At 41.3% G+C, this 12,085-nt stretch overlaps 1 protein-coding gene across 3 annotated transcripts in view; it reads left to right on the top strand.

The window, feature by feature from the left end:
* PPCDC (phosphopantothenoylcysteine decarboxylase) overlaps positions 1-12,085 on the top strand; it is a 532,546-nt gene that overhangs the window by 202,692 nt on the left and 317,769 nt on the right. For all 3 annotated transcript variants that reach the window (XM_086959324.1, XM_086959322.1, XM_086959323.1), the window contains exon 3: positions 11,587-11,682. In XM_086959324.1, the coding sequence (XP_086815450.1) occupies positions 11,587-11,682 (96 nt within the window). The remainder of the gene's footprint in view (positions 1-11,586; positions 11,683-12,085) is intronic.

Below are 12,085 nucleotides of genomic sequence, written 5' to 3'. Positions count from 1 at the left end.
TCACCACAACACTGCAGTTAATGAGGCCAATTTGTGAGCGCATGTGTTACCTAGCCTTGATTGACAGCATAATGGCGGCCGATAGCTTTCATCTGCGGGCCCGTAAGCACCTTTGTACGGCCTGCGGAGTGGGAGGGGCTTTGTCTCGCGGCGCTTCCGCCCAGTCTTTGCTGTGGGAAAGGAATCAAGAACCCAGCCGAGCAGAATAATCGAAGCAGCCGAGCACCCATTCTTTTGTTGCCTAAAATCTTTTTAATGGAGGGTGAAAACTGTAGTCTGAGACCGAGGGTGTCAAGGGTGCAGCACGCAAACTAATTGACTAATTAAATGCGGTTCCAAATTGTGCTGCTGCCCTCTGTGGATTTTCAGGGCTCTTGTTGGCGCCCACGGTCTTTGGAAGGCTTTCGGGGACGTGTCACTGGTTAGTGTTGCGCTGTTGTTAAAAATAACACTTGGCCAAAAATGCGGATGTTTATAAAATTGAAGTGTTAGAGACTGCTCAGAAACCGGGAAGTGTATGAGATGTAAATGGACCCCTTAAATTAGTCCATTCAGGATGATCTCGATGCTGCGACCGAAAGCACAGCCTCTTTCCACTGAACAGTTGTGCACTACTTTCCAACAAGTGGATTGAAAGGTGTTATTCCGGATGGAGGAGATGTGGTCTGTGGCCAAGATGTTAACTTTGCTGCCTAGCCAACCCGTGCTCCAGTCCTTCCTTCACCCTTCGCTAAAATACGTGGTCTTTTGCGCTTGCAGCTTTCTCTAACTTTGTGTCCATTTCTTTAGCCACAGAAAATGGAAGTGCGTAAAGCCTGAGCAATCTCAAATCTACATATTTTCTTTCTACCGTTCTTTCTCTTTCTGACCCGTGAATATTCCAACCAATCCGCTGCCCCTCCTAGCAAAAGAGACAGTGTTGCTTCTATTTGATGATAAGCAAATGCTTGCCATCGCTGTAACCCTTGTTGTACGTGGTATTAATATTTTCTGTCCACTGTCGTTTATAAATTAGCCCTGATTTCTGTTTATTTTCTAAATGTGCCAGTTTGGGTTTTATTTAAAGACAACTGGCATCTCCTATGAATGACAACATCTTGGGTGTACTAAATCCGCCAATCGAAACACGGTTGTAAATTATTTGACCAATTATCATGGAGCATTTTACGAGGGGCGGTCTCACAGTCAAGGAAATAAGGCTTCCGAATTGAAGACTTTATCTGAAACTAAAATAGGACACAGTGCGAGGGTACGGCTGCGGCCATCTTAGCATGGTTGGTTATCTTTAACAGCAAAATGTTAAAACCCTAATGTGTGGCTGATTCTTTCTTTAAGCACTTTGAAAAGGAAGTGCTTCCATCCCACCATGTTAATATCGTATTTAAGAAAATTGCATAATTATCTTTAATGAATACATTGTAATCAGTATACACCATCAAGGGGAATAGACAAGTGTATGAGTCCCTTGCCATTTTGTACTGTTGTCTTTACCTTTATTGATGTCTATCCAGGCCATTTAAAATCATACTTGCAAAGGATGGGTATTTATGGCTTGTTGGAGCCTACTAAAATATTAGAGATTGGGCTCGTAGTGCACTCGTTTCGGTAGGAACTGTGCGTGTTCTTAACTTTTTTTGAGAGCGGATTGGGCTTGTGTAGATTTCAGGCCTGGCAAACACCTCTCGGTGCTCCCAAGCACCGGCCCTACTCGCCGTAAAATATGGACAGAAAACACCCGTTAAAGGAGCTATAACGGACTATCCAGTTACATTCTGGACAGGTGGTCATTCTGTTACGTGTGGGTTCATATTTATAGTTGAGAGGCGGGCGGTCTCTAAGAGGTATGGGTGATTTTACCGGGTTGTGGGGTTGGAGAAAATCGAGCAGAAATGTGGTGGGAAACGGCGCTCGAGTGCCCTGGGGTGAGGCTAAATGTGTCAGTTTAATAGGAAGCTGTTGTGTTGAAGCGATATCGCTCGGTCTAATGTGCTGTGCGGGGCTTGCAAATTCGATACGTACAGGGGTAGGTGTCCGAGATGAGGAACATGGTATTTACATGGAGGCCGGGTAGCGGATCCCCGTCTTGGCGGGGATCGGGCTCCGACGAATTCTAACAGAATGATTTTTTTAGAGGAACCTGGAGGGGTGCTCTTAGTGAGGTGAGCGAGAGATTAAGCTATTGGGATTGTAAATGACAATGCCATTTATTTATCTATTTTCAAAACCAACACATAAATAAAAAGTTTGTCATTTACAATGCCTATAGCTCTAACTTTTTCGAAGGCGAAACCGTTGCATTGTAAATGCTTGTTAGAATTCTCCCTAAGAAACCCAGTAGGAAATGCCATCATTCATTCTAGAATTTATTATGACAATTCTGTATTGCATTGCTGGCAGCGCCTAAGAAACAGCCCTGTTGCTGCTTGTCCTAAATGCAGCTATGCATATATTATTTACAGTAGGAAGAAGTGTGACTCAGGGACAGGAACCAGAAGAGAGTTGCATTTGCTCCGAGTTCAAGCCCAAATTAGCTTTTAAAACATAACTATTGAGCCTAAAGCAGTTTATTCTCTTCATGGCTAAAGGTTTTAGTTGTATAAGTCACCTAGGAACCTGAGATCCGATCAGTAATTTCTTCCACAAGCTTCAAGATGTTGTGTCACCATTTACAGATGTAGCGCTTTTTCAATTGACGACAGTAAGAATATGGAACCCCTTACCTTTTGCCCTCCTTAGTTAGGCTTTCATTACCTGTTTCCAAAGGTTTTAAAAATAAATATTTTCAATCAGTAACTCACTTGCCAAAAAACTCTTTTAACAGCACCAAGAAACCGTTCCTGGTAAACGTCTTGATTTTGCTTCCGTTGATTACAGCATACATCATGGGCAAAAGTCAGCCCACTACAGCCATTGACATCTTGCATTGTGAGTGATGGAATTTACCCTGGTACCGTGCGTATCCGCAGAAACAGCATTGCGCTTCAGTGCCAGGGTTAGTATGGCAATAATTAAATTTTATCACTCTTTTTTAGGTCCCGCGCCCTATCAATGCGCGCAAGCGCATTGAGCGTAGCGAGAATTCAAGTAGCCAAAATCCTCGTCAAACCAAGGACTTTCTGCTGCGGTTTTGTTTAAGTTCACGTGAATCACGTGACCAAACAAGCACGCGCATTCACGGCCGCACAGCACATCAAAGGGCTTCTCCTCCCCTAATTAATCATGGCCGGCCGCAGGCCGGCCGTACTTTCAGTTTCCCAAAGGGCTTCTCCTCCCCTAATTATTCATGGCCGGCCGCAGGCCGGCCGTACTTTCAGTTTCCCGGCCGCTCTGCATTCCCCCTTGTTCACTCTGCATTCCCCCTTGTTCACTCTGCATGCACGCACAACGCACATGGCGCGCTGCTGCAGCATCGTATCTTCACAATATTCGTTTTCACTTTACAATAAAAATAGAGTACAATACAGCTTGAAAATACCATATTCTTCTGGGCGTTCTTTTTTCCTGAGGCCATCATTCTAAAGCCACCCTGCTTCAATGGAAGCCATATTTATTGTATGCACTGATAACGATCAAAGAGGAACTGGTCTGCGAAGCCATTCAGGATTACTGATGTTTCTGTAAATTAATGCTCTCAGTAAACAAGGAAGTTGCTCACTGGTCCGTGTGTGTGTCATTAAGAAAGGTAGACGGCTGTCTTCACTTTCTATTCTGTCACAAGAGAGCGCGCGGTCATTGATTTCACTGGAAGGGTGGTCGTGCCACTGCGGTCTGTACAGTGAGTTCTCAGCATCTTCTAGTCTGGGACAGAAATATTTGCCATGACACGAGAGAGTCAGAACCTCTGCCCATAGGACTAGGAGTCCTGTACCTATTTTATTAATAGGTCATAAAACTCGGACCCTTTCCTGCTTATCTTTACGGCAAGGGGGCACTGTGACAGGCTTTTGAAAGGGCGCTGTGGACGCTGCATACACCAGTCCGGTCTCGTCAGGAACGTGCGGCTGCTATTTCAGCTGTTCTGAAAGTTATAAAAACCTTGCTGCTCGTGCTTGAAACGAACTGTACCTTGACTAGATGCTGCTGAGAAACCCTTGAACAGTGTCCTGGAAATACATGCAAACACATACATAAACATGGTTCTTGTGCGACATAAACATTGGCAAAGCCAGTAGATCCCGTCTTTCCTTGGTTCCCTTACTAGCCCACTAATTCAAGCCCCCCACCCCCCAAGCCCTAGCTGCTGTTTTCCCCCAGGCCGTAGCAGCACTCCTCCCACACCTTTGAAGTGAAGCTTAGCTTCACTTCAAAGGCCCCTGCTGCTTCACACCGTGTCACATTTCTCCTCCCCCCTCCCCTTCTCTGCCTTTCCTCCGTCTTGTTTTTAAAGTGGCTGCTAGCGTCATTTGATAGATGTGTGCATGTGTGGTGGCGCACGTGCTACCTACAAATTAAGGCGGTTTGCTGCAGCATCGTATCTTCACAATATTCGTTTGCACTTTACAATAAAAATAGAGTACAATACAGCTTGAAAATACCACATTCTTCTGGGCGTTCTTTCTTCCTGAGGCCATCATTCTAAAGCCACCCTGCTTCAATGGAAGCCATATTTATTGTATGCACTGATAACGATCAAAGAGGAACTGGTCTGCGAAGCCATTCAGGATTACGGATGTTTCTGTAAATTAATGCTCTCAGTAAACAAGGACGTTGCTCACTGGTCCGTGTGTGCGTCATTAAGAAAGGCAGACGGCTGTCTTCACATTCTATTCTGTCACAAAAGAGCGAATAGGTCTCGCAGTAGGAAAGTTGGAGCTATTACAATTGCAAATAACAATGCCTTTTATTTTTGTTTTCATTTTACAAACATAAAGGGCTTTGTCATTTACAAAACCAATAGCTCCAACTCTCCTACTGCGAGACCTATTGGCAACGCCAGTGGTTGTCTTTCCATTGTTTATCCTATTCCATTTTTGTAGATATTCTTGTGTGTTTAAACGATGTCTTCAAGCTTCAGTAATTTACCGTGCGTATCCGCTGAAACAGCATTGCACTTCAGTGCCAGGGTTAGCATGGCAATCATTTATTTTTACCACTCTTTTTCTTTCCATTGTTTATCCTATTCCATTTTTGTAGATATTCTTGTGTGTTGAATCGATGTCTTCAAGCTTCAGTAATTTAAAGATATTAGTACCTCCTATTTGCACTAAAAAAATAAATATTTTCGTGTGATATGCATTAAAACTAAACGGGGTTCCTACACCTACTTAAAGTAAACCTGCCAGCAGGGAAGCGCTCATATTATTCCGTTCGAATTATTATTATTATTTTTTTTAAACCTTTTTATTGACATTGCGAGAGACAGAAACCAAGAAAAAGACATAAAGTCATTCATTTCAAACTCAACAAAAAGAGAAAACAGCTCATTATATTATGTTAATGCAGAGATATAAGTTATAGTAAACAATTCATATAACATAGAAATATATCCAAGGTGCCTAGCTTTTATAATTTTTAACGAAACTTTGAAGAAAAAAAAAAGGTCAGTTCTCAAAATTAAATAACGTTCCCCAGATTCTCTCCAATTTTCTCACAGAACGAGAGCCCCTTACTTTGGCTAACGCTGATTCCATCGTGAAAATTGCATTAACTAGTGACCACCACTTCATAACATGCGGAGGTTTCAGAGAGATCCAGGCCCTCGCGATAGTCAGTCTTGCACAAGCAACTAAGATAGTGTTTAAATCTTTGAGGGCTGCTTACATCCTGCAAATTTAACAGAACATTTAGAACGGTCATTAACCCCTTGGATGCTAATGACAAGGGTAACTCGTCATGCACTTACCATTCATTTCAATGGAAATTAGAGGAGTAAAATATTATTGCCTTAGCACTAAAGAGGTTAAATAGATTATTAGGTGTCCAACGTGAAATTCTTTGAGGAGTGTAGTACAGTTGGCAAACAGTTCTATATAGCTGAAGTCTTAAACTAGAAGACTGAACCACCCGATTGAGTTGACAGAGAGAGGCGGATATCTGATTTGATGTTATGTTAATACCCATTCTGGTGGTCCATTTAGCTGGTAATTCGATACAATCATCGGTTTTCATCTGATTTAAATATTTATATCCCTCACTAATGAGTGATTTAGTCTTATTAGAATAAAGACATGTCATAATGTCAGAGTCTGCAACTTCATTAATTTTCATTTTTCGGACTAAGAATTCCCAGATTTGCATATATTTAAAGTACATAGAGTAATTCAATTTGTACAGAAGTTTAAGTGATGTGAAATCGAGAAACCCGTTTGAGCCATAAAGGTCACCTAGAGTAGTGATACCACAGCTGGCCATGGCGGCCTGGCAGTCCTGGATTACCCCATAACTGTAGTTCCGAATGAAAAAGGAGGTATTACTAAAAGCCATCATCGAGTTCCAGATTCTTACGATCTCCCTAGCGGTCTTGAACTTGACCCGCTTAAAGTAGTTTGGATCGTGGACTCTACCCAAAAACTGATTACAATCAGTGCCCAACATAAACTGAAAAAAGAATAGCGAATTATCCATTTTAAGCAAACTTCGAAAACGCCCAAAGAAAGTTGCAAAAAAAAAAATTTAAAATCAGGAAAGTTTAACCCTCCTTTTTCAATTGGAAGTTTAAGTGTTTGAATCGATCTACAGGCTTTTTTATAACCCTAAATGTAGCTGCTACAGATGCCATCAAGATTTTTAAAGAAAAGATTATTAAGGCGTACAGGAATTGATCGGAATAAATAGAGAAATTTTGGCAAAACTTTCATTGTAATTAATTTAATCCGTCCAACTAGACTGAGTGGGATCTTATGCCATTTTTTTAAATAAAGAAGCTACCTCCTTTAATAAAGAATCATAGTTAAGCGTGATTAATTCATCGATATTCGCGGAGATTTTCACTCTCAAATATATAGCAGTTTTACATATACCTTGGACCGATATCACTGGTTTGTAATTAACTATAACCTGAGTTTTATTTAGATTTAATTTGTATCCAGCGATATCCCCGAATATTTTTGCTTACTTGGTTATCCCCGGAAGGGCTTTGGCCACATCAGTAGTGAAAATCGCGATATCATCAGCGTACGCAGTTATTTTTAAAATATTTACGCCATGTCGGAAAAGAATAATATCAGCTTGGGTATGAAGTGCATTTAAAAACGGTTCCATGGAGAGAGCAAACAGCAAGGGTGACAGAGGGCACCCTTGCCGAGTGCCCCTAGCTATGGGAAAATTAGACGAGTTCATACCGGCATAGCTTATTTTGGCGGTGGGATGGTCATATAGGGACCGAATCCATCCTAGATAGTGACCCTGAAATCCAAATGCCTTTAGTACATCCCATAAGTAGTCCCACCTCACTCGATCGAATCATTTCTCAGCATCTAACATGACCATTCCGAGTGGGGTGGAGCCGCTGGATGCAACATCAAAGGCAGTTATTGCCGTATTTACATGAGCGGTAGTGTCTCTCCCCATAACAAATCCGTGCTGCTGTAAGTTAACTAACTCAGGCATGAGGGGAGCAAGTCGGGTAGCCAAGATCTTCGCAAATGCCTTGGCATCCGCGTTTATTAACGAGATGGGTCTGTACGACCCACACTTGTCTGCAGGCTTATGTTTCTTAAGAAAAAAATAGCTGTATTCCATGATATGGGAGCCTTGCCAGTTTCTCCAATCGAGTCTATAACTAAGCTGAAGAGAGGGAGTAATTCCTGGATACATATTTTATAAAGTTTGATGGGGAGCAAGGCTTCTCCCGCTGCCTTACCGGAAGGGAGAGAAGCAATTGCTGACCTAATTTCAGTATAAGTGATATTTTTATCGAGTAGGCCAACTCCTTCTCTATCTTGTTGATCGGTCATATTAGCGTTAATATATGATAGTATATGATGACTGGTAGGAGAGTTTTCAGGGGTATATAAGCTACTGTAATATTTGACAAATTGATTAAGAATCTATTCTGGTTGATTGTAAGTTATGGAGTTTATTCCTTTAATAGTCTTAATTACGGTTTTGGCCTTCTTGTCAGCTGTTTTGTAGGCTAGGATTTTCCCGATTCTATCGCCACTCTCATATTGTGATCGATGATATTCATGTAGTTTCACACTATGTTTCTCCCTTAACGTCTTTTTATTAGCTGACTGAAGGTTCACTAATTCCATTCTTATCTCGTCAGCATTAGACCTTCCTTTTTGGAGGGCTTCTGCCAACTGGGTTTCTAAAGACAAAGCTTTAGAAGTCATAAGCTTAGTCTCTTTCCGGCGTTCTGAGTTCTTTCTGAGAATGAATTGCTGGGCGAAGCCCCTTATGCTGGCCTTGCAGGCGTCCCACACAGATAATACTGCGGCGGAGTTTAAATTCATCTCGATGAATTTGGTAATGTGACCTTTGAGTTGGGTAATAAAAGCTATGTCAGATAAAATATATCTAGGGAACATAAACCGCCTGAAACCTTGTTTCTTAGTGGAAATATTAAATTCTAGGAGAATAGGATTATGATCGGATGTTACTCTTGGACACAATTCTATACTGCTGGAATCCAAGATTCTGTCTTTTGCCCAGACCATATCTATTCGGAAGCATAATTTGTGTGGCGCAGAGTAATAAATAAGTAAACCCAGCAAGATTAGGGTGTATTGTATGCCAAACATCTTTTAAATTATGCAGACAGCTTAATTCTGATTTAGCAGCTCGAATTTTACGCATTCGCTGGAAGGCACCCCGCCTAGTAGTATCTAAATCGGAGTTCATAACACAATTAAAGTCGCCCATAACCAACAACTCTCCTTCCCAATCTAATAATTCAATATTTAGCCGATCATACATAAGTGGTTCATCAATGTTCGGTCCGTATACTACACAGAGTACAAATTTACAGGTATTGCCCATCGACCCCCCCCTTATCGGCAGCTGTACGAGTTATTTCAATGTTTAATTGTTTTTGCTTCAGTATTGCAACCCCCCTGATAGAGGCATTTAAAGTAGAACAAACAATAAGTTCATAACCCAATTGCCTTAATACTTTTCTATCTTGAAATCCAATATGAGTTTCTGAAAGCAGTACAAAATGGGGTTTATACATATTAAGTTCTTCCTGAACCAGCTTCCTCTGATCTTATTATTAAGACCGGCCACGTTCCAGGTTAAGCACCTAAAGAAAAACATTCCTTAAAAACAGATACTTTGCCTTTCTCTGCATAATTAGAAACCATAATATAAGTGATTTATGATAGTCTTTTTTGACAATTCTAACAATTCTGAATCTTGCACTGAAATTCTTATCATTTTTTACCCAGCAAACCTTGGACCCCACCCCCAACCCGCCTCCCCTTAGTCTACTTCCGAACCTCCTACCTCCCACCCATTTGTCCCTATGGGAAACCACCCCTCTATTCCTTGTTGCCGTTGGAAGGGCAGCCTGACAGAGACAGCATCGGAGCCCTCCCCCCCCCCCCCGCCTGCAACCCCGGGAAGAAACACACAAAAAAAACAAGAAGGAGAACTTCAGGAAAGAGAGAAAACCTTCGCTCTGGTAATGTCAATCAATTGTAATTGATTCTAAACTGAAAAATATTAAACCTAGAGAAAGAGATAAGAGCAGAAACAAAATAGAAGAAAACTAAAAAATGACCAATCATACCAAACCCCTGAGAGAAAATATCTCTCAAGCCCTCTTAGTGTAGCTAATCCGAAAAAAATAGAAAACCTAATTTACGTTATACATGATCTGATACAGAATACAGATCCTACTCCTTAGGACAGAATCAATGTTCTTTTTCCCTACTAATATTCATATTCCTTAACCAGATTTATAGCCAAATTTAGATAATGCCACCTCTGCTTCTCTAACATCAGTGAAGAAGAATGTATGGCCATCCTTAATCACTTTGAGGCGAGCTGGTTCCTGAAAGAACGCCTGTCCCCCCAATCATTTAAAAGGATCAATAAACTGACGTAATTTCCACCTTTTTACCATTGTAGCCTTACTTAAATCAGATCTGACAAAGAAAGTAATATTTCCGATTGTAACAGGGGAATTAGACCTCGCTTTAAGAGATACAGCTTGCCTAAGTAAAAAGTTACCAAAATATATCAGAAAGGGACAAGGAAATTTGCTCTCTCTATTTCTCTGTATTATGGGAAGTCTATGCACTCTTTGGAGCTGTGAATCCCAGTTCCAATCAGCCAAATCTGGGAAAGCCTTCTGAAGTAAATTGACCATATAGGCTCATGGATCTGCTCCCTCTGATCCTTCAGGTATGCCGAAAAATCTAAGGTTTTGCCTCCTCTGACGATTCTCCATGTCTTCTATCTTATTCTGTAAGCTCATAATCTGCATATCATGTTCGGAAGTTAAAGTCTCTGTGCGAGTGTATAGTTCTTCAACGTCCACCACCCTTTGTTGCAGTTCTTTTATCTCTTGTGTCATCCCACCGAGCTTGCTGGTCACTTCTGATAGAGAGTTCTGCATCTTACTGTTGTCATCTCTCAACTGAATGAAGTGCTGTTGCGCTTCCTGGCGATTCTTAGAAAGTGTCTTTAATATCAAATCTAAAGAAGAAGAATTAACCACTGGATCTTCTATAAGATCTGGAGCCGGTGTATCAGGTAAAGTAGCAGCTGGGTTAATAGCTATAGTAACAGTTGAGGTTGTAAGTTGAGCTTCAAGACCTACGTCTGTTATTATTGCTTCGTTTTCTGGTATAGCTGTCATAGTACATCTCGGTTCAGACCATATTTCAGACTCACTCTGAAGTCCAGATATAGAACTTGCTTGTATTGTAAGAGCTGCCGATGAGGCTGCCGGTGAGGCGCGTGCAACAGGAGGAGAAGAAGTTGAGTAATGATCATCAATCGTAATGACATCTTTCAGGTGTTCACCCTCAGTGGGGCTATTACCAGATAGGCGTAGTACCATATTCTTGACCCCTCCCTTCGCCTGAATCCATTTGCGTAAGGGACTCTCTTCATTGATGGGCTTCCCTAGTGTATTAGAATTAGAGATAGAACTGGAAAGAATTATATGCCAATTTTCTTTTTTATTTAAAATTTCTATTACAAGCAAATGTCAGGCACGGTCAGCCAGTGTGCTTTTTTTTGTTTAATAACTTATGACAGCAGTTTGCTGAGGTCATACTGGTTTGCTTTGCCAATACTTGTTGCTTTCTCTGTATTTTCTGCACATCCTCAAAGAACAGTGTACACCGGTCCTCTCCAGAGTAGGTGTAGTGATTGACAGCTGATGAACCATCACTACCACATTCACTGCCAGCAGTGGCAGTTAGTGTGTGCAAGAGCCCTCCATATTGGTCTAGTTGGGTGATTGTCAAGCACTCACAATCGGTTCATGTTGCTCCAACTTTAGGTAATCAGTGACATGTTTACAGCATGGCCAGAGTGTGTTACATTCATGTAAATGTCTAGAGCTGACAAGTGATAGACACAATTGGGTTTTTGAAATTATGTAATGCTCTTCTGACAGAAACTGCACTGCTTGCTCGATTGGACACTAATTGTTTATTACCCTCATTCCCTCCCTACTAACTTTGATAGGTGGAAGTACGAGCGGTGACCACTGAGCACGCCAAACATTTTTACAGCTCCGAGGATATTCTGGTGCCTTTATATAGTGACACTGATGAGTGGCAGGTCAGTACTTCACAAGACTTGGCAGATGTATGCACGATTTTATTGTATATGTGATAGTGATACATCATAGGACTTCCTGCATCTTACCATAGTCATTGTTCATGAACTGCAAAGAATGAGTTAGTGAACCAGTAAATATGGATGTGTTAGGCTTAATGCAGGCCTTTTTGAAAGTGAGCTTTTAAGCTTAATTTCTAATGCAGTCTGAGAAAAAAACAAGAGTTTTTAGATAAACCTGGTCAGCAGTGAGACCTTGACCAAATGGTCGAGATACTGATTGTTATGCCTATTGTATGCCTGGAGAATTTGCCACTTTTCTAAACTTAGTTTATGTATGTGCTTATTTGACTTCACCTAAGGCAGACTGGTATGTATGATAATTGGGACACTACTGTCACGTTAG

This window comes from Lissotriton vulgaris, chromosome 2_2, assembly GCF_964263255.1.
Source record: "Lissotriton vulgaris chromosome 2_2, aLisVul1.2, whole genome shotgun sequence".
Lineage (NCBI taxonomy): Eukaryota > Metazoa > Chordata > Amphibia > Caudata > Salamandridae > Lissotriton > Lissotriton vulgaris.
The sequence above is the reverse complement of the archived record's forward strand: the minus strand, read 5'-3'. Positions and strand labels throughout refer to the sequence as shown.